Raw genomic sequence first — 23608 nt, 5'->3', positions numbered from 1 at the left:
AGCTTGTATGTCTGCTGTTCTCCGGAAGTGTCCCACAAATAATTCTACAGTAAATTCTCACGGAAACAGGTGGATATAGTGTCCTAAAAAGCGGGATATATAGCAGCCATTGTGGAGAGAAGTTGGGTGTCTTCTCACTTCCTTCACAGGTGTTACTAATGATACTAATGAAGGCTCTGTTCCATGCTGCTCAAACAGAGTCAGTGTTACCAATGATACTAATGAAGGCTCTGTTCCATTCTGCTCAAACAGAGTCAGTGTTACCAATGATACTAATGAAGGCTCTGTTCCATTCTGCTCAAACAGAGTCAGTGTTACCAATGATACTAATGAAGGCTCTGTTCCATTCTGCTCAAACAGAGTCAGTGTTACCAATGATACTAATGAAGGCTCTGTTCCATTCTGCTCAAACAGAGTCAGTGTTACCAATGATACTAATGAAGGCTCTGTTCCATTCTGCTCAAACAGAGTCAGTGTTACCAATGATACTAATGAAGGCTCTGTTCCATTCTGCTCAAACAGAGTCAGTGTTACCAATGATACTAATGAAGGCTCTGTTCCATTCTGCTCAAACAGAGTCAGTGTTACCAATGATACTAATGAAGGCTCTGTTCCATTCTGTCAGAGTCAAGGTGCTGATTTAGTGCATGTTGGCTCACTGGAAACACTCTCCCAAAGTGTGGTCCAGGGACCCTCATGGTTCCTTGGGGGTTTCCAATCCCAAAGGACCCCTCAAAAGGTGTGTAACTCTGAGAGTACACATTTGTACACTGTCAGAGTTATGAGGGTCCTTGAAAAAAAAAGGTTTGATAACCACTGTGCCACATGAAATGGAACAGAGCCTTCATTAGCATCATTGGTAATCATCATTGAAAGGACGTGAGAAGAGACACAACTTCTCTTGGATATGGCTGCTGTGCATGATTGCGACCGTCAGGTCGCATTTACTATCAAAACCTCGACCAGCTGTCCCTCTGTCAGTCTGTCAGTCACACGTCACACGTCACACTTTTTCCCTGCTCATATCTCCGCAACCGTTGCCCCGATCCATGCCAAATTTTGCACACACTCTCCTTGCCTGCCAAACCACAATTCTCACATGGCCCTCTTCTAGCGCCACCATGAGGCCGATTCTTGCAAAACACATTTTTGGACACTGCTCCTACAATTTGTGCCCTAAAATCACGCAAATCGGTACACAGTATGTCTACACTCATCTCATCAACATGGATCAGTCCCATATAGCGCCACCATCAGGCCGATTTTTTCAAACACATTTTTGGACACTGCTCCTACACATTTTGGCCTAAAATCACGCTGCGACCTGACGGTCGCTTATCTCCCGATTAGGGAGTCTTACTGGTATAGCCTATATTGAAACCACGTCTCTCTCTTACCCTGAAGTGGTTCTCCCGTATGGAACCCTTGGCCACGTACATGCGTCCGCCCTCGGCCACCAGGTGCTCGTAGAAGGGCTCGTCCAGGATGAAGCTGTCCACGAGCGCGCAGCCCACGTAGAGGTGGGCGTTCTCGCCGTGCACGTGCAGTGTCACGTTCTTCCACTGCGAGTCCGACAGGTCCACGTCCTCGAAGGACACCACGTTCTGCGAGCCGTCCACCCAGTAGACCAGGTCCAGGGAGTTGGCGCGGCCGTTGGACACGATCTCGAACTGCCGCTGGCCCTCGCCGGGCCCCTCCAGCGCCAGCAGGGTGCCGCGCGAGGCGCGGTCCTGGCGCATGCTGGCGGCGAAGACGAAGCCCTCGTTGGTGAGGATCTGCTGCAGGATCTGCTTCAGGATGGGCGCGCTCACGGGCGGCAGCTGGTCGAAGCGGATGAAGCGGTAGGCGGGAGCGTCGGAGCTCTGGCCGCGGAACTGCTTGGCGCCCAGGGTTCTGCGCGTGATGTGGCTGACCTCGAACAGGTCGAACTGGGTCTCGTCCTCCTGCTCCCCATCTTCACCACACCACGAGGGAAAGCAGAGAGAGGAGGGAAATAAACAAACTCAATGAATCAGAGGCGTCTATTGTTGCAGGGGTTTTCAAAGTGGGTTCTAACCAAAATGGCTATTATCTCAACGTTTTCCTCGCAACATAATCACTAAAATATCGTCACTGTCGGGCAGAAACCTCGAAATCTCCATGTTTCAAATGTGTACGTCTTTTGGTAAAGCAAAGCCCTGCTTCGTCATACAAGACTGTCGCACAAAACTAGTGAAAACAGCCGATCTACAAGCACACTCGCGAGGCGTTGTGTGCTTGTAGTTCAGTACATTTTATAGATGATAAATACAATTAAATGTACTTCATAAAATAAATTCATCATGCCTGTTGCTAAGGTATGGCAACATGACTGGTGTCTTGTGCAAGACACCGGTCATGTTGCCATACCTTAGCTTTTGCTGAACTGACGCCACTGCAATTAATCAGTTATAATTCATAATTAACCATATACACACATGTTGTACTGAAATGGTATGTAGTGGGAAAATGAGCTAACAATTTCAAGATTATTAAAGGGGAAGACCACCCATTTTCAATATTGAACTGTGTCATTAATATACCTTAGAGGAGTTTGTGGAAATAGAAAAAAGTTCCCCCCCTTCTGTGTTGCCTAGAACTGGAGGATTGATTTTGGGGTTTGTATTGTAAAGTACAACTTGATGACATCACACCATTGTACTTTACAGTGCAAGCCCCAAAATCAATCTTCCAGTTCTTGGCAACACAGAAGGGGGGGGGGGACTTTTTTTCTATTTTCCACACAACTCCTCTAAGTTATATTAATGACATAGTTCAATATTGAAAATGGGTGGTCTTCCTCTTTAAGCCAATGTTTCCCAAACTTTCAAATGTCAAGGTCTCCCCTTAAAGGAGTAGTTCACCCCCCTATTGATTACTCACCCCATGGAGTCTTGAGTTCAATATGTTTTAGTTTTTTTTTTTTTTTTTTTTTCGCATTCCTAAGCCAATTATTTGATAATTTCACCTTAATTGATTCCGGATGGAGACCCAAAAGCATTTGGGTCCCCGTCCGGAATCAATGGGCCTACAAAGACTCTCCTAAAATGATTGGCTTGTAGGAATGCGACATAAACCAAAAACATATTATTGAACCCAAGTCTCCATATGGTGAGCAATCCATTGAGGTGAACTAATCCTTTAACTTTGACAGTGTACACATGGAACCAAATGAACCCGTCTGGGTTCATTTGGTTCCATTTGTACACTGTCAGAGTTACAGCCTTGTATGGGTCAATTTAGACCCCACTTTGAGAACCACTGGATTAAGCTATTATAACAACAAACACAACACTATCAACATTCACTGTAACAACAATACCAATGAGATACATTGCTTTTTTTCATACATGAAGTTAAAGGGGAAGACCACCCATTTTCAATATTGAACTATGTCATTAATATACCTTAGAGGAGTTGTGTGGAAATACAAAAAAAGTTCATCCTCTTCTGTGTTGCCTAGAACTGGAGGATTGATTTGGGGGTTTGTATTGTAAAGTACAATGTGTGATGTCATCAAGTTGTAATTTGCAATACAAACGCCAAAATCAATCCTCCAGTTCTAGGCAACACAGAAGAGGGGGAACTTTTTTTTTTTTTTCCACACAACTCCTCTAAGGTATATTAATGACATAGTTCAATATTGAAAATGGGTGGTCTTCCCCTTTAAATATGGTCTCAGTTTACCTTGAGTTAACGCTTGGAGGCAATGAATTACTATGGGCAGCCAGTAGAGACCTCTCCTCAGTATCATATCTCCTTCAAAACAACAGAAGAATGCTTGTTATCCATTGACCACAACATTCCATATAATGCTGCTATTGTTATACTTTTGCCTGTGATCGTCATTCATCCAATTGAAACGTTAATTGGGCTGCTTTGCTCTCATCATCACAGACTAGGCTAGTCAATTAATGAACCACATCACAGCGGATTGAAATCTCCAGCTGTCCAAACAGTGTCTGCACTTAACTTAAGCTATACATCCAACTGAGTGCGTAAACAGTATGCTAATATACGTAAATAAAATAAATGTTTAGCCTACATTATCAACGGGAGAGAGAGAGAGACAGAGAGAGAGAGAGAGAGAGAGAGAGAGAGAGAGAGAGAGAGAGGGGTAATTGTTCTACCTTGCGACGAAAACGTAGTGTCTTCTTTCTTTTCCTTTTTAAACTGTATGGATCCGTCAGAGAGAGAGAAAATAAAACAACCCAAATGAACTCCTCTTCCTATGTGTGAGTGGAACGGCGTGCGTCCTGTGCCGTGCGTAACGCCCGATGCGTAACAGCGGTGATAATAGTAGTAGTATATCCACTCAGACAGTCAGACAGACAGTCAGGCTCACTGCTATAAATCCACACAGTAAGTGTTTGGCTGCCTGGGGGAGCAGCAGAGCTCCTTTCTCTCCGGACTGCAGCGACAGATGACTGCTGGTAATGTGGAGCTCAGCGCACACACTCACCTCCTCTTATATACAGCCCTGTGGCTGTGATGCGCACAGCGCGCTGTCCATGGTCGGGTTTCAGAGGGTTTTGGTGGGTCGGACCGGTCGGTGCTGCCGCTGCTGCGCATGGAAACCGAATTACATAATTCCGTTCTGATGGCGTCATTTTTCTCATTCCATGGTCACTCTGACCCCCCCCCCCCCCACCTCTATCAAAGACAGCTTATATAGTCCACCTCTTTGTGGTGGAAACCTTTTAATTTATTATGGCTACTGCTTTCTTGCGGAGAATTATGCGCATCTGTATGCTTGCAGGTCTGCTATTGTTGGCCCCCGATCAAGGACATTACACAATGAAGTATAAATGAGGTCAAATAGAATAAGCAGGCTACTGCCATGGCAACTGAATTGTCCTTGTGAGGTGAATACAGTTTAATATCTATCTATCTATCTATCTATCTATCTATCTATCTATCTATCTAGATTGATTGATTGATTGATTGATTGATTGATTGATTGAAGACTTTATTAGAAGTTTGCATAGGAAAAGGTAGTTTCATGACAGTACAGTTGAATGGTACAAGGTCAACAAGGCAGGGGCGTAACTACCGCTGACGCAGCCGACGCATGCGCATTAGGGCCCGTGACGTCCAGGGGCACACGCAGGTGGAGGAGAAAAAATAAATAATCTAATAATAACAATGTATACAGACGGAGCCGCTTCTGTCCTGATCTGTTGCATCTATTTCCTGTAGTAGGCTGCTACCATTTCAAAATAAAACATGTGTTGAATGATCACTTTACAAATATCCAATACAATGACTCTTGTTTTGAAATGTCCACTGGTATGACAGGAAGCTATGACAGGGCCCCTTAGTGCTGCTGACGGAACACAGGCTGAAGAGACGTTCTGAACTTCTGAAGTAAAAACAACACTCTCGGGCATTATGGAATATAAAGTTTCAACACACGACTTTGGGGAACAGTTAATATTTGCCATGCTCTCTAAAACCAAGACACTGTGGAATATGGAACAAAACGTGCCCAACTGGTCTTGTTGTTGTCATCCACCTTACTTTAGCAGGTGAGTTAAGTAATTAATATAAATAATGCTGGTTTGCAGTGATGCATCACTGTCAATTAAACTGTGTGCTGTCATTAATGTAGGCCTAGTTGTCTTAATGGATGATATTTATAATGCTGTTTTGGAAAAAACGGCGTGGTGATGTTTGTAGTGTGAAGACTAATGTCAGAGTTGTTGTGTTGGAGTGCCATAGGGAAGAGTTCATTAGCACCAGAGAGAGATGGAGACAGTGAGACACTACTTGGTTGGGCTACATATTGTCATGAATTAGATGGCGAGTGTGTAGATGTCTTCTGTTGGAGCCTGGTGTCCCGCATTTGCGCTGTCTGCATTTGCGCTGTAGAAAAAAGGTGGTTGTTGTTGTTGTTGTTGTTGTTGTTGTTGTTGTTGTGGGGCACTTGGTGAAAATCTCGCATCGGGGCACACCGGGGGCTAGTTTCGCCACTGCAACAAGGCCTATGGCTTGTTTCAATTGAGGTCCTGTTTTATATAATATTGAATGACAGACAGATAGAACACAACACTATGCAGAAGATATCATAAAAAATCAAACCTCGGTTCGAAGTGGAGCGGTGAATCTGAGCAGCTATACCCTGTGTGTGTGTGTGTGTGTGTGTGTGTGTGTGTGTGTGTGTGTGTGTTGAGTGTGCCTGGCCTGCACAAAACAGCGCCCCTCCTTTAACTAGTGTGTTGTGTGTGGCCACTCAAGGTATTGCCAGGCTACGGACACGGCCAGCCAGCCACCCAGCCACCCACCCACCCACCCACAGACATACCCACGGACATACCTGTCTATTGGGAGCGCTTTCACCGCTCCAAAAAGGCAGCAACTCCCAAAATAATCACAATTATTTTAGCTGGGACCCCCCCCCCCCCCCCCCCCACACACACACACACACTACAAGCATGGTAACACGGTTCTATTGTAAAAAATAGTTTATCTACATGCTCATTGATCACATAGATCAGCTATAGAGGGCAAACCGAGTGGCAAATTGAGTTTAACGTCCTTTAATGCAATCAGAAAGGACTTTAATGTTTGGATGTAGGGGCTGTCAAGGCCAGAAAGTATTTTATTTATTTTTTTGCCACTCAGTAGGCGTTCCCGCATATATTCCAGGTATGATGATGATGTCACGTGCATACCCTCTATTTTCACAATTTCTGACTCTAATATTTGACAATTTGACAATTTGGCCAATGTTTAATTTGTCATTTTAGAGGTATTAAAAAGTCCTTAAATTGTCACTGTAGTGTAACACTTAAACTTTATGTTGGTTTGTTTACTGTTGAGTGAGAAAACAATGTTGCACATTAAGTTAATCATCTGGGGACCCCCCCAAAACAATTTGTGGACCCCCCCTGGGGATCCCGACCCACAGGTTGAGAACCACTGCCTTAAAACCTAACAAATCATGATCATTATGATCAAACTATTTTTACATTTGTCTTTTTACATAACATACTTCCACGTACTGTAAGTCAAATTTGAATATCTCTGTGTAATATCAGTGTAAACCAATAGCTTTTTTTTTTTTTTTGTTATCAATGAGGTAAAAGCAGTGAATATAAACAGAGAATGAGAAATCCCTGCTATGTCCGTAATGCGGGCTCCACAGTGAAAATGACCTCTAATAGATGTCTTGGATGCTTCCTCTTGGCTTGGCGAGGACGGGCCTTGGTGTCGGGACGGATCTGCCAAGGTTTCACTCAATCCTGGAGGACGTTCCAGAGAGGAATGGACACAGACAAGTCTTAAAGCACACCTTAGTCATGGTGGTGTGCGTCGTTTGGAAGAATGCAACTGATTTAAAAGAGGGGGAGGACAAAACAAAAAAGACGGGGCAATAACTGACAGTTTTTGACCAAATGGAGCAGTAACCTTTCAACAACTGGTAGCACTTATAGTATCTGACTGAAGCTGGGGAGAGAGAGAGAGAGAGAGAGAGAGAGAGAGAGAGTGAGACACCGACAAATGGTTTGTAAAAACATGACGAAGCCTTCAAATGCTGCTGAGTGATGATTGAAACGTTGTGCAATCGCTAGAGATGATAACATTAAGAACTGCCACAGGTGACAAGAGTATTGAAATATCGAGTAAAAGGTATGCTGCCTTTTATTCCGTTTAGAATAACAGCACTCGTCGACAAATGTATTCACTGTACTTCTTTTCCATTCTGTAGCCCTGGGAATGTAATGTACAACTAACCAAAGGCATACCGCTACGGGTCCGATGGGTTACAACAGTACACTCTCAGGTTTTAATTAAAACCGAGGAGTTTACTCTGTGAAGGTGAGGTGGAGGTGAAATCCAAAATTGAGATGTGACAGAAAACACTGAAAAATGATAATAGGCCTAAAATGAAATCATAAACACACAAACCGGAGAACCCAGCAGTATTGCAGCAGCTGACAGACAGACACGCTCAGTCAAATGTTGGAGAGGTAGGTGCACCGCTCAAACATATTGAGTGTTGATTGAATCCAGAGACTCTCTCAGAGTCAATGGAGCTGAGGATTTGTGAGCCTAAGGGCAGGATTGTGAGTGGTTATTGCGTGTGTACTTGGGCATTCACCACATATTAGAATATTCGCATATCAAAGTCATTATTTGACGTTGTTCACCGAAGTTGAATATTCGCTTATTTTTTTATTTTTTTTTGTTATAGTTTTCTATAACATATAGTTTATAGCTTGGCTAGATAGGAAGTCATAAGAATGAGTTGTCAATGCCCCTGGTGGACGAATTTGTTAATGCTCTATACCAGGGGTTCTCAAACCTTTTTAGGCCGTGACCCCCAAAATAAACATATATCCCCAAGTTTTCATCCCATAGATTGGGATGAAATCAGCAGCACATTATCCCATAGCTATGGCCGGTTTGGGCCCAATCGCCCCAGTTAGTTGGGGCTTTGGGTCGTTTATTAGCCTTTCCTAACGCTGATAGAATGTGTTGTTTGGGGCAGATCAGCCTTCATTATGGGCAACTCGGTCACGTGACCGATGTCATCATGTTGGCGGTGGTTCGAATCTAGGCTACTTGATTTTCTGAAATGATTTCCACCCCTTTTTTAATCCCAAAAGCTTTCTTGTGGCATTTTCGTGCCGACGTCTTTATTAGTATCAATACAAATCCAACCCAATGTTTTATAACCACAATTGTGACGTGGTTATTCCTCTGGTTGATTCCCGCACCGCCCCACGGCCTGTGGGCCACGGGATCAATAAAGGAATCTATCTACCAATCAGTCAAGTCTGTACAACACGGCTTTTTAATGTACAGTACTTTTTTTTTTTTTTTAAATCGTTTTCGTACGTGTCAGCCTGTATTATGACATTCCAATTCTAATTTTAACATGTTAGATAGTGTAGTGGTCAGTGCTGGTGGCTCTAAGGATTTTTGCCTCTTACCAAATGCAAATGCTAAGGCAGGTTCGAATCCGGGAGAGGAAAGAGGTGGTCATTTAATGATTTGACTGCAGCGTCTCTGCATTGGCTTTTTTTTTGCTTAAAAGTACATTTGATATAACTAATATGTATAAATAATGTAAATATAAATAGATAATTGCGACCGTAGGTCGCATTTACTACCAAAACCTCCACCGGCTGTCCGTCTGTCTGTCTGTGAGTCAGTCACACTTTTGCCCTGCTCATATCTCCACAACCGTTGCCCCCATCCATGCCACATTTTGCACACACACTCCTTACCTGCCAAACTACAACCTCCAAGGACCCCCGGAGCTTCAGGGACCCCCAGGTCCCTGGGGGACCCCCAGGTGTAAAAAATGACCAAATGTGCAAAAATGACCAAATGACCACCCCAACGGGGCTGCTCACGGGGAATTCCTGGGGACCACCCACTCCTGCTGCTCCAGAACGGATGCAAAAGTGGTGACGCCCCCAGTGGAGGACCCCCTCCACTGCAGCTCACATAAAATGCCGTAACTCGGCCTAGGAGCGTCCGGGAGAGCCGGGGCCGGTACCTATTCGTCCGCCAAGGCAACGCGGAGACCCCACCCCTCATTTCTCACATGGCCCTCTTCTAGCGCCACCTTCAGGCCGATTTTTAAAACACATTTTTGGCCACTGCTCCTACAGTCCGTCCGTCCGTCCGTCTGTCTGTCTCTCTCTCTCTCTCTCTCACGTCTCTCTCTCAATTTTTGGGCTAAAATTGGAACGATACAGAGAATATTAGTGAACCGCGATGAGAACCATGTAGAGCCAATTTTAGCACCACTTTACCACTAAGGCTGATAGAGACGTACCACATATCAAATGAAAGGTAATGAGGAGCTATGAATATAGGACTTGGTTGCAAATGGCTCCGCCCCTTCCTGTGGACGCGACACCCCTAAAAAGGTGCGCTGAATCTGAATATACAGGTTTTATTTCAATCGAGTAACAGGAAGTGCCTCAAATAGCCACTTCCTGGTGTGTTTTAGGTAGTTCCGGGTCACTAGGTGTTCCGGTATATTTTTTATCCAAAACTACATGTAATTTTAAGCCTCAGGTCGACACTCAGTAAACCAATATTTCTATTGTGATTTTCTAGTAATTAAAAGAAGGCTAAACCTAGCGTCGCACCGGGAATGTCGCACAGAAACGAAAAACATATCCACGCGTGCATCTCAATGCGCTCTACAACATACTAAAAGTTGAGCCCATGAGATGCATCGGTTCGTGAACCAACGCCAACCCTAGTTAGCCTAGGGTTAGCCTTTTAGCCTTAACAACTCAAAGACGATAAGACGTCAGAACTCGGTTCTGAGATATGTTGTAGTGCTCTCCGAGACGAACGTTTTGATGTCTCACATGTTCCTCTACAACCTTCTTTCCCCTGGGATCTCCAATTTCACAAGGCTCATAGAGTCTATAGCCCTTAGAGGGCTTTGGCCAGCACGCCAAAGATATCAATCTCCTCACAGGAGTGTATGTGTGCGAGGAGAGTTATATAGGCGCGTTCATCTCTGCGAGACGAACACGCTGATGTGTGTGTCATCTCCCTACGATGTTCCTGTACGGAGTGAACGCTAACCCTAGTTGGAATTAGAGTTATCTCCCTAGGGGTCGCTCAGAAATGAAACACACATCAGCGCGTTCGTCTCGGTGAGCGGATCAAGAATCTGTTTGCCTTTTGTCTCTACGCCCTCTAGAACCCGCGCTAGCCCTTCTAGGAGTGTTAGAAACGGACCGAAAGATTTTCACACAACGGGACCAGCACCAACGGACTTGGCGTCAAAAAGTAAGTCGGAATAAGTGTTTTTTATCCAAAAAAATGTGTCATCGTTTTCGTGGCGCGCAAATTTCGTGTCTTTTTCGCAAACGGAAATGGTTTAAAGTGTCGGAGAGACACGAAACCAATTCCGTTGGATCGGGCATCCTTCAAACATGAAAAGTGTGCCCTGCCTGAAACAGAAGGATTTTTTAAAAATTTTCTATTGATTTTAAGGACAGAGGGCCCGTTTTGAAGCCTAGATTGACCTTTCCTTGACCTTTGGAGTTAGGAGCGTCGTAGAGACACGAGACCGGGTTAGTTGGATTCAGCGTCAAAAGGCGAGTCAGAATAAAGTGTAACTTGCACCGAACTTTGATACTTTAATTTACAGCCCCCCCGGACAGACAGGCGATGGAGGTTTTGATAGTAACTGCGACCTGACGGTCGCAATAATATACGTACTTGATACTTTTTTCACTCTCTACCAAATCTATTTGCCAAAAATAGCTGATCTACAAGCTCACTTATAATAATAGTCTTAATAGATCAATGCACCATTTAACAATATGGTAAATTGAGAATAAAAGTTATTAAGCCTCTTATAAAAACTCATATTGAATGACAGACACATAACATTCCAAACAAGGGTCACAGCTTGCTTGCATTTATATCTAACCAGTAAGACTCCCTAATCGGGAGATAAGCGACCGTAGGTCACTTATCTCCACAAATAGGGCAAAAATGTGTTTTTCCAAAATCTTCCTGATCCATGTTGATGACATGAGTGTACACATACTGTGTAGTGATTTTCGTGATTTTAGGGCAAAATCTGTAGGAGCAGTGTCCAAAAATGTGTTTTTAAAAATCGGCCTGAAGGTGGCGCTATATGGGACAGATTCATGTTGATGGGATGAGTGTAGACATACTGTGTAGCAATTTGTGTGATTTTAGGGCCAAAACTGTAGGAGCAGTGGCCAAAAATGTGTTTTAAAAATCGGCCTGAAGGTGGCGCTAGAAGAGGGCCATGTGAGAAATGAGGGGTGGGGTCTCCGCGTTGCCTTGGCGGACGAATAGGTACCGGCCCCGGCTCTCCCGGACGCTCCTAGGCCGAGTTACGGCATTTTATGTGAGCTGCAGTGGAGGGGGTCCTCCACTGGGGGCGTCACCACTTTTGCATCCGTTCTGGAGCAGCAGGAGTGGGTGGTCCCCAGGAATTCCCCGTGAGCAGCCCCGTTGGGGTGGTCATTTGGTCATTTTTGCACATTTGGTCATTTTTTACACCTGGGGGTCCCCCAGGGACCTGGGGGTCCCTGAAGCTCCGGGGGTCCTTGGAGGTTGTAGTTTGGCAGGTAAGGAGTGTGTGTGCAAAATGTGGCATGGATGGGGGCAACGGTTGTGGAGATATGAGCAGGGCAAAAGTGTGACTGACTCACAGACAGACAGACGGACAGCCGGTGGAGGTTTTGGTAGTAAATGCGACCTACGGTCGCAATTATCTATTTATATTTACATTATTTATACATATTAGTTATATCAAATGTACTTTTAAGCAAAAAAAAAGCCAATGCAGAGACGCTGCAGTCAAATCATTAAATGACCACCTCTTTCCTCTCCCGGATTCGAACCTGCCTTACCATTTGCATTTGGTAAGAGGCAAAAATCCTTAGAGCCACCAGCACTGACCACTACACTATCTATCATGTTAAAATTAGAACTGGAATGTCATAATACAGGCTGACACGTACGAAAACGATTTAAAAAAAAAAAAAAGTACTGTACATTAAAAAGCCGTGTTGTACAGACTTGACTGATTGGTAGATAGATTCCTTTATTGATCCCGTGGCCCACAGGCCGTGGGGCGGTGCGGGAATCAACCAGAGGAATAACCACGTCACAATTGTGGTTATAAAACATTGGGTTGGATTTGTATTGATACTAATAAAGACGTCGGCACGAAAATGCCACAGGAAAGCTTTTGGGATTAAAAAAGGGGTGGAAATCATTTCAGAAAATCAAGTAGCCTAGATTCGAACCACCGCCAACATGATGACATCGGTCACGTGACCGAGTTGCCCATAATGAAGGCTGATCTGCCCCAAACAACACATTCTATCAGCGTTAGGAAAGGCTAATAAACGACCCAAAGCCCCAACTAACTGGGGCGATTGGGCCCAAACCGGCCATAGCTATGGGATAATGTGCTGCTGATTTCATCCCAATCTATGGGATGAAAACTTGGGGATCGGGTGGAACTGAGGACCCCCACCCTGACAAGCACTCGGTTCCGTAGATAAATATTGTGAAAATAGCAGATCTACATGCTCACAGAGCATGTAGATCTGCTATTTTCACAATGTCCGCCTCTTGCTTACTTAATATTTGCCAGTTTGGCCAGTCCTGTGGAATATTCGACTATTCGAATACTTTGAGGTCGAATAATTCGAATACTAAAAATCACTATTCGTGAATGCCCTAGTGGGTATTGCGTGTGCACAGCACAGAGAGCCAGTGAATCTCTCTCTCGAGAAATATTTCTTTACAAGATAGATAAGATAGATAGATGGACCTTTATTGATCCGGTGGGGGAAATTCATTTGTCATGGCAGTAGGGTCACCGCTGTTACGATACAGAAGAAGAGATACAGCTATAGGAGTAAACACAAGAAAACAACAAAGAAAGAGTAAATATAGTAATGCAGGGGTCTTCAACAGGGGATCCGTGACCCCTAGGGGCTCCTCAGAGTTAGGTTACACTTAAACCTTATGTTGGTTTGTTTACTGTTGAGTGAGAAAACAATGTTGCACAATAAGATAATCATCCGGGGACCCCCCACAAATAATTTGGGGACCCCCCCTGGAGAACCACTGCATTGCATGGTAAGCCTATGAGTATAAATATAAAAGATGAAAGACGAGCATCAAAGAGTTTGAGGACAAAATGACCCAGACTCTCAATTATTCTGCTGAGTTTTGTTTTCCATGGTTTTGCTTAAGTTACATATTTTTGAACTTCTGGAAAACCAATAGCAGCGATGAAGCCACAGCGTCGGACCTTCTTCAGTTGCAACGGAGCTGAAGGTTTGGAGCCCTCCATTAAAACCCATTTAGGCCTAGAATTATTGAATGCTTTAAGTATTGAAAAATAGCAGATATACAAGCTCACAGCGCGGCACAGAGTGCTGTGCTGCGAGCTTGTAGATCTGCTATTTTTGAAAAAGTCGTGAAAATGTGTGCACATCTTTGAATATACTGTATGTGTTTTTAAAGCCAACGTTTGTAACTCAAATTTTGCTTCGGGGGGAGGGGGGGGTCCCTGGAACTAAATATTTTGAGATGGGGGTCCGTGGCCAAATATATTTTGTGGGTCCTTCACATGAAAAGGTTTGAGAACCACTGACATAGTAGTCTCTCAAGAACAGACTAACTGAGCTCCAGTTAAGTGAAAAGGACCTTTTCTTTGACGATGGCTGGCCAGATTGCTGACATAGAAACATGGGTTTTTCAAAAAACCTTACAAGGATTCAAAAGACACTTATAGAATCAGGTCAAAATTCTAATCTTCACATTAAAAAAAATAAAATAAAAAAAATAGCAGATCTACAAGCTCGCAGCGTGGCACTCGGTGCCGCGCTGTGAGCTTGTATATCTGCTATTTTTCAATAGTTAAAGCATTAAAATAATAATGCGTTTCAGGTTGTAAAAAAAAATATATATATATATGAACAATGACAATGAAACTATGATTTAAAGGATAACTATGTTACATGTTGGTTGACTCAATAAAGTATTAAAAAAAATAATAATAATGCGTTTCAGGTTTTAGTGGCTTAATCTGAGGAAACATCCCGGATCCGGAGAGGAGCCGCCGCGAGGCAGCACGGTATGATGGATGTCATTCTGGTGATCAACAACTCCACTTTCCACTTCTTCTCTTTCTCCAAACACTGACCTCATTTTATGGCAGTTTGTGTGTTTTTACAACAAGAAAAAAATAAAAGAAATGAAAGAAAGTAAGAAGAAAGGTTGCAGAAAAGGAAGGTTTTCAAGGGAAGTCTGGCATTTCTTTTCAACAGCAGGTCAAAGGAGAGAGTGACATGTGCAACAACTCTTGCTGCTTCCATATTTAACTCTTACATTTTTTACCCCACGATTTTCTAACCCATTTTTCACCCGGTGTCAATTATCTAATATAATCCTGGGCGCTACACTCCCAGTCCAAGTTGCTTCTTTTCACCTGACAGGGGGGAGCTTCCCCGGTTGGACGTAGCGCATGGAAGGAACACGTTATTCCAACCAGTTCCTTTTTAGCTCCATCAGGCGCCTGTGTCACATCGCAATGATGTTGTGAGCGGTGATGGATGCGTCACGTGGTGTGCTTGAACATTTTCCTATTATTACAAGCCCAAACTAAATCAGGCATGTCAGGTTGAACGTGGTTAAATGAGAGAGAAGCAAATCTCTGAGTTTTAGTGTTAGACCCAAACACAGGTAGCAGTGGTGTAAAGTAACTAAGTACATTTACTTAAGTAATGTACTTAAGTACAGTTTTGAGTAATTTCTACTTTACTTACGTATTTCCAATTTCCAATACTTTTACTTCTAATCCACTACATCTCGGATCCAAACATTGTACTTTTACTCTACTACATTTATTTGAAAACTTTAGTTACTAGTTACTTTGCAGATATAAATTATTATATTATATAAAACATACATTGATGCACTTTAGCCCTATTTTATTCCTAGGCTATTTGAAAATAGCCGATCTACAAGCTGCTATTTTCCACAAAAAAAATATGTACTTTTACTTTTAGTACTTTAAAGGACAACTTTAGTTTTTTACAACAAGGGTTCATATTTTAGATTGTAATTAAAGAATATAAAAGATGAGTGTTAAATTGATTTCATTTACTTCTTTCTATGGTTTTAGAGATTCTTATTACAGTGGTTGGGGGCATGCGTCCAAGTGGCTAAATATGTCATTTTACACAGAATAAGCCCATTTCCAAGATACAACGCAACCTTTCATGGTTGGATGTGACTTATGGGGGCTAGAAGTGTTACTGTAAATAGCAATAAAGAAACTGCTGGCTGATTGTGTCTAAAAATACATATTTTGCCACTTGTACGCATGCCCCCATGCGTACGCATGCCCCACATTTTAGCACGGTAAACGCGATAAAACAATAGAACGAAGCAAATGAAAACATTTTAACACTCACTTTTTCTTTTCTCTAATTACAATCTAAAATATGAATCCTTGTTATAAAAAAACAAAGTTGTCCTTTAAGGACATTTTGATGCCAATACTTTTGTACTTTTACTCAAGTACATTTTGAATTCCAGAATTTTACTTGTAAGGGTGCCCTCACACCAAAATACCTAGAGTGGAATCCGCCAATGCATTTCAATGAGAATGGAGCGTTTTTTTTTGCAGAAATCCTCTACTGGCAAATAACTCTCCATTCTCATTGAAATGCATTGGCGGATTCCACTCTAGGTATTTTGGTGTGAGGGCACCCTAACAGAGTATTTCTACACTGCAGTATTGATACTTTTACTTAAGTAAAACATTTGAGTACGTTTTCCACCACTGACAGGTAGTGAACAGGTAGTTTATTTTCCACTCATTGGAGTGGAAAATAAAGCGTTATCTTCTCCAGTATCAGGCATGGCCTGGCAACAGAAAACACATAATCCAACAAACCCAAGGAAACAGGTGACAGGGATTAACAATAAGCCCAGGGTTCAGAGACAAGGCAGGTAATGCCCGTAGCCATGAGGTTATATGTACAGTGCTGGAAAAAAAGTAATCATATTTCTAGTAAAAGTATCAATACTGCAATGTAGAGAAACTCTGTTACAAGTAAAAGTCTGCAATTTAAAAAAAACAAGTTTTCAAAATATTAAAATGTATAAATATAATTTGAAAATAGCTGATCTACAAACTCACAATGCGTTGCATCGCAAATGGCCGAAATACAGGGTCTAAAGTAGTTTTTTTTTATCCCGCGATTTTTGTAACCCATTTTTTCACCCAGTGCCAGTTGCCTAAGCTGCAATCCTGGGCTCTGCTCTCCCTCTGCCAACCTGGGGAGGGCCCCGAACTGAGCCCCGAACTGAGCTTCCTTCAGTGCATGAGGAGTGAGCAAGCCACTTCTTTTCACCTGATAGGGGGGAGCTTCCCCGGTTGGACGTATAGCACATGGAAGGAACACGTTATTCCAACCAGTTCCTTTCCCCTCCATCAGGCGCCCCGGCTGGCCAGGGGGAGGCAGTATAGAGACCAGGATTACTGCATGTTTTTGTGAGGGTATCTACCCTAGGAGACACAGGGAGAACATGCAAACTCCACACAGAAAGGCCCCTTTGCCAACCCCACCTACAGTAGGGTGTGGGCACTGTTGACGCAGAGGAGGGAACACGCCCCCAGCGCTCACAGCGTCCCCGGCAGGAATCGAACCCAGGACCCAGCACCACCGTGCCCCCTGAACCAAGCATAATCAAGTCAATACTGGAGATGTGGCGTGTATTTCTACACACAGAGAGGGCAATTCTTTCAACATAAAATGCTGCATTTCAAGTTCAGAAGAGTTTGGACAAGGCAATTCTCTTGAATGGTGCCTTCAGATATGGTATGACATGGAAAGACTGCCTTCATGGTCTGGAGAGGGCACTTTTTACAGACGGATAAAAGGACAGGTGCTCAAGCCCCCTTTGGTGTCTAGGTGTGCACGACACGTGCCTGTTTCTTACTGCATGCTGCACTGCCATTGGCAACTGAATTTCCCCCACGGGATCAACAAAGCTCTGCCTATCTGGCTACAAGCGAAGACAGGAAATACACGAGAACATTACTTGACTCTAGAATAAAGGAAACACCTAATTGTCATTTCTTTTTTTGTTCACAGTTTGATTCACAGCAAATTGCCCAATTATGTTGACCACGCTGACAGCTGCACGCTAATGAATTAAATTTGTGCTGCCCTGGCCTCATAAAACAGCCTTCAGAAAGCTCTCAGCTGGAAAGGTGAGTTCTTTGTGGTAATCACTCCAAGACCTGTCTTTTTTATTAGCAGAGGAAGAGATGCAAACACAACATGCCACTTTGTATGGACTTAAGTCGTGTAGCTAGTCCACTACACTGCTGTGCTATTACTCGTCGTGTAAAGTAGATTTACTTAAGTACTGTACTTATAGGTACACTTTTGAGGTAGTTTTAATTTACTAGAGTATTCTACTCCACTACATCTTTGAGAAAAATATTGTACTTTTACATTTATTTGAAAAAAAATGTGCAGATATAAATGATATTATAAAACATGCATAAACCACTTTAGCCCTATTTTATAGTTTGGCTATTTAAAATGGCGGATATACACATTTTCAAACATTTGGTACTTTTTCTTTTGGTGCTTTAAGTACATTTTGATACCAATACTTGCATACTTTTACTCAAGTACTCTTTGAATTTCTATATTGCAGTATTGATTCTTTTTACTTAATGTAAGTAAAGAACATTTTAGAAGACTGCTATTACTTTGGTTATTGTCACATTCAAGGGCCAAACCTGTGTTTAGTGCAGATCAAATCGGTTCTTCAGGGAAATGTCATTTCTGAGTCCATTCAGTGTTGTTATATTCCTGAGTGACTGCAACACACAGTATGAAAAACATAATTACATTCAGCTACTGACAGAATAAAACGTTCTTCAAAAAAGGAAAATCTCTCATTCGTAGTTTACGGCCGAGGAGCCCGAAGATTTTTCTATGTCTTTCACTGCTGGTTTACACAGAAAGCTAACGGGCCAAAATAGACGACAGACCATCCGCTTCCGGTTCACGGCCTCAATGTTAACTGGTCCGCTCAATAATGTGTCCGCGTAGAAACCGATCACGGAGCATTAGTTCCGGCCTATTTTGGTTCCGCTTCGATAAATTATTTCTTTTTAATTAAAGCTTATTAAATCTTCGGGTTCCTCGGGCATGGCAGGGAAGGGGTACAAAGGGGTATTTTTTTGGCAGAGGTTGAGTTAACTTGTTGGCTGCCAGGGGCTGCAAGTGGCCGCTAGAGTGCCAGCCATTCCTCCATAAGGCTTCATAGTAACATCCGGGTACCCACGAAGAAGTGGCTTGTGTTTTTTCCGCATACAGTGTTATGAACGTGAAGTGGAGGCAGAGAGCTAACAGTTAGCTATCGGCTATTTATTTTTTTAGAAAACCGATCTGAAGCTATTCAGCCGCAAAAAAAACTTTTCCACTGCAATCGGAACACAATTCAGAGAAAATGAGTTCTAAAGATGTGACTTTGTATTGTTTTGGGCGGCGCGTTTCGGCGACGTTACCCGATTACGGGCCGGTGGAAGAGTGCTTGGTAGGCTGCTTGGATCCAGGGCTAGACCGGGGCTTTGTTGAGGCCTCCGATTATTTAATTCATTTTATTGAAGGAACGGAACATTTTCGGTGTTTGTAATCCTTAATACGTCTTGCAAAAATAGAGTTTTTTGGGGGGGGCTCTAAACTTTATTCTAAACCATTTTCAATGGAATAAATCGTCGCAACATGTAGCATGGCTCGTTGGAAGGCGATGGACGAGCCAGGACCACCCACGTCGCTACTAGCAGCTCAGGGTAAGTAAAATAGCAAAAAAAAAATAGTATTGGAATGAAAAAAAGAACCGAAAATATTCGGTTTTAGCACTAAAAGAGTTAACATTGATTGTCTTTGCACCTTTTTTGGTCTGTTTAAATGCTCCATATGAAATGAAATGAAATAAAATAACAAATAAATGTAATTTAATTTAATTAATTTCGCACGACCAAAATAAACTACTACACTACTTTAAACCTGAGAGCATTTTCCTCCTCACTGATAGTGAATGCTGTGAGCTGTAACTTAATACAACAAAGACTGAGTCACGCAGAAAGCCTGCTTTTAAACAAACACTATTCCGTGTGTTTATAAGAGCGTTAGTCAACAAGGGAGCAAAACATAAAAGAAAGAATTCTAAATACCACACATCATAAAATACAATCGCTTTATGGATTGAAATCAGATTGAGGACGAAATGGGATTTCAAAGCGTGACACCGTTAACTATTAAAGATGGGTCATCATTGCTACCACTGCAGGTTAACAGGCCGTATATTTGATAGGCCTGTCATTTGATTAAGCCCTCACACAGAAAGACAGTCTTCACTGGTGTCATGGTGATAAGTGTTTGTAATAAATAGCATCTCTAAAGTGCTCCCAATGACGGTGAAGAACTCAGGGGTGTCCCACCAAATTCTGGGCCCTGGGTAGGGGGATTCACTGTGGGGCCCCTGTGCTTTAACTATTGAAAAATAGCAGATATACAACCTCACAGCGCGGCACCGAGTGCCGCGCTGTGAGCTTGTAGATCTGCTATTTTTTTTTTTAATCGTGAAAATCTTTGAACATTTCAAATCCTTCTAAGGTTTTTTGAAAAACCTATGTTTCTATGTAAGTGGTGCTCAAACATTTTCACGTGAAGGACCCCCAAAATGATATGAATTTGACCACGGACCCCCATCTCAAAATATTTAGTTGCAGGGACCCCCCAGAAGCTAAATTTGATTTGCAAATATTCGCTTAAAAGAATACATAGGCCTATATTCAGATCAAGATTTGCACACGTTTTCACAATAAAAAAAAAAATAGTAGATCTCAAGCTCGCAGCGCGGCACTCGGTGCCACGCTGTGAGCTTGTATCTGCAATTTTTTTTTATAGTTAAAGTATAAAATCATTCCAGGCCCCTCCACCTTGGGCCCTAGTAACTCAGTTAATAAAAAATAAAATGTCGGCCTTCGTTCCATTTTGGGGGCTGGGCGGCCAACAAAGTAAATTGTCACTTTCGGGCAGAAACCTTGTATCTCCAAGTTTCAAATGTGTAGATTTTTTCGCAAAGCAAAGCCCTGCTTCATCATACAAGGCCGTCGCACAAAAGTAGTGAAAACAGCAGATCTACAAGCATGCTTGTAGATCTGTTTTCACTAGTTTAAATCATTTTTAAAATGATAAATACAAAACAAACGGTTTTGGACACCCGACAACAACGAAATATAACTCATGTAGCCTACATGTATAGCAGCGCTATAGAGAGAGATCTCTCTATAGCGCACAATGAGGGCCTCTCCAACTCTTTTTCCCGGGCTGAATCAGGGGCCCAGCACGTCCCTGCGGGCAGCACCCGGGGGAATATACCGCAGGTGAACATTCTGCGATAATAGCAGCTCTCACAAAGCGCCGCGTTGCATTGTGAACTCAGCTGTTTTGGGCGAGGGGATTTGTTGCGGAAGGGAAAAAGGAGGGAGCCAAAGAATAGGTCCTTGGGGGACACCGGTCAATGAAGTACAGTATATATGTTTTATGTGGTTAATGAACACCTAAGAGACCACATGTACATTTAGTAGCAACTAACTACATGTTTGGTGAAGCATGGCTCACATCATTACATGGTCAAATTCTGGCTGAAAAACAGTGGTTACGTAAAAGTGAGATAACCAATGTTTGACTTTTCCTTCACGGAAGGTTTATGTGTAGTCTATGAGAGTGGTGGTTTGTTGACAAGAAATGGAATATTTCGTGGGTGATATTATGCTTGAGATCGTTGCAACACAAGGATATAGCGTGAGAAAAATGACAAAGTGCTCTCAGTGTTATGAGCAGGGAAGGAATTTCATGGAGGCCATGATTAAGGCCATGGCCGATGTCGCCCCACAGTTTGGCCTTGTGCCCCTCAAACCAACGGCATGACCTGAGGCCACAGTGACAGGTGCCCCAGCTGACTGTACCACTTTTCTCCTCTGTCTCGTTCTTGTCAATATGTAGACAGTAGACACTGGTGTCTCTTTCTTGTCATGTAGACACTAGTGTTTTTTTTTCTTCTTTTTTTTTTAGATTCTGAAATCTTAACTCCTCCGATCTTTAAACCGATCCAGTGACTTTGAATGGTGCAGGGTTGAGCATGGATCAGATTGTAAATACAATCATTTATCTTTTCACTGCAGATTAGGCCCTTAAATTCAATACATTATTTCAATGGACTAAAATCTTGTTTTATTTGATGGCCTTCCTGCCCTTCCTGGCCTTCCAGCGTTTGGTATTTGTACCCTCAAAAAATGGACAACACCAAAGGCCAAGTGGCCTTGACCCTAAAATTACGTTGAGTGCTGGCTAGCCTGACACTCAGCCTGAATTGACATTTCGTTTCACTCCATTATTCAGTCTGAACTTGCTCTGATCTAAGGGAATTTCAAGGATGGGCGTTGCCAAAGAGGCAGCCTTCTGCGATTGGTTCGTAGTGTTGTTATGTGTGGCTGGCTAGTGGCTAGCCCGTTGCTTGCTAGTGCTACTTGCTAACCAAAGAAACAGGCAGAATAGGAGCATTACGAACTAGTTATCAAACACAACATAACATGCCTGCTACTGGTGGTTCATAGCGAGATCGATACGATCGCATTTTACCGCAAATTTACCGCATTTTACCGCGACGGTGCTGGTTTACTTGGAAACGCACATGAGTTCTGGGAAACCCCCACCCACGCTGATCACAAGACGCTGATTCACGACGCTGATTCGCCGTACGGATTTTCGAACGAGGAAGGCGTCTTCATTGAGAGGAATTCTAGACCCCTGAATCGCCAAAACAAAAACTTAAAGGGGTGTGGCTAGCGATTCAGGGTCTGGAACTAGGCTAGAGTGCTGGCTTCAAAATACAAAACAAGCCATCTACCTGCTTCAGTGCGGCCTTCTTGGCATTCATATGTACAGAGACAAAGATGGATTGATTGATTGCTTGAATGTTTTATCAGACAAAAATGTAGAACAGTAAAAGTACAGTAAAAACTAAATAAATATAGTACAGCGGAGTACATTTTTTGAATATTTGTGAAGCATTTCAACAATTCAAAATCTTGTATGGGGGTCCAAGGACTCTCAGGGATCCTTGGGGGCGATCTAAATGGACCCCTATACTAGTCTGTAACCCTGACAGTGTACAAATGGAACCAAATGGACCCGACAGGTTGCATTTGGTTGAGTTAAGAGGAGTCCTTGACATTTAAACCAATGCAACTCCTTGCAATTGCCATTGGTGATAATGGTTGCCAGTATAGGGCTGGGAGTTTTTATTTAATTTTTTCAATTAAAACATTTTGGTTTCCAAGTGACTCAATGAGTGAGTTTTTTTTTAATCTAAATTGTCAAGCAAAGCTGATCTGATTGGGTGTACTGGGGTTTGTTGTCTGTCGGTTGGCGCACTGCTATGATCGGTACGCCTGAAACTCGTCCAGTGAGAAGGTTCTGTGGTGCAAAAACTAAGCGTGATTAAACTGTGTAAATGATTTTAATCGTGTATTTTTAATCGCGTCATTAATTAATCACAATGAATCAGTTAAAGTCCCAGTCCCAACTCTACTAGGTGCAAGTAGAGTTGCATGTTACAAGGCGTTGCATTGGTGTAGACTGGCCTCAAAAAGTTTGCAAACCAGGAGCACAGTCGGTAGAGCTGTCGCCTCACAGCTAGAAGGTCCTGGGTTCGATTCCCGCTGGGGACACTGTGGGTGTGTTCGCCCCTCCGCGTCATCAGTGCCCATACCCTAGGTGGGATTGACAAAAGGGTCTTTCTGTGTGGAGTGTGCATGTTCTCCCCGTGTCTCCTACGGTAGGTACCCTCACAAAAAAACATGCAGTAATCTTGGTCTCTATACTGCATCCCCCTGGCCAGCCGGGGCGCCTGATGGAGGGGAAAGGAACTGGTTGGAATAACGTGTTCCTTCCACGTGCTACGTCCAGTCGGGGGAAAAACTCCCCCCTGTCAGGTGAAA

At 43.0% G+C, this 23608-nt stretch overlaps 1 protein-coding gene across 1 annotated transcript in view; it reads right to left on the bottom strand.

Annotated features, from left to right (window-relative positions):
- Positions 1-23608, bottom strand: part of thbs2a (thrombospondin 2a) — a gene marked incomplete at both ends in the record, with an annotated part of 100690 nt that overhangs the window by 59302 nt on the left and 17780 nt on the right. The window contains one exon of the mRNA XM_080740096.1: positions 1398-1954. Coding sequence (XP_080596222.1) covers positions 1398-1954 — 557 coding nt within the window. The remainder of the gene's footprint in view (positions 1-1397; positions 1955-23608) is intronic.

This window comes from Nannobrachium achirus (genome assembly GCF_963921795.1).
Source record: "Nannobrachium achirus genome assembly, chromosome: 13".
Classification (NCBI taxonomy): Eukaryota; Metazoa; Chordata; class Actinopteri; order Myctophiformes; family Myctophidae; genus Nannobrachium; species Nannobrachium achirus.
The sequence above is the reverse complement of the archived record's forward strand: the minus strand, read 5'-3'. Positions and strand labels throughout refer to the sequence as shown.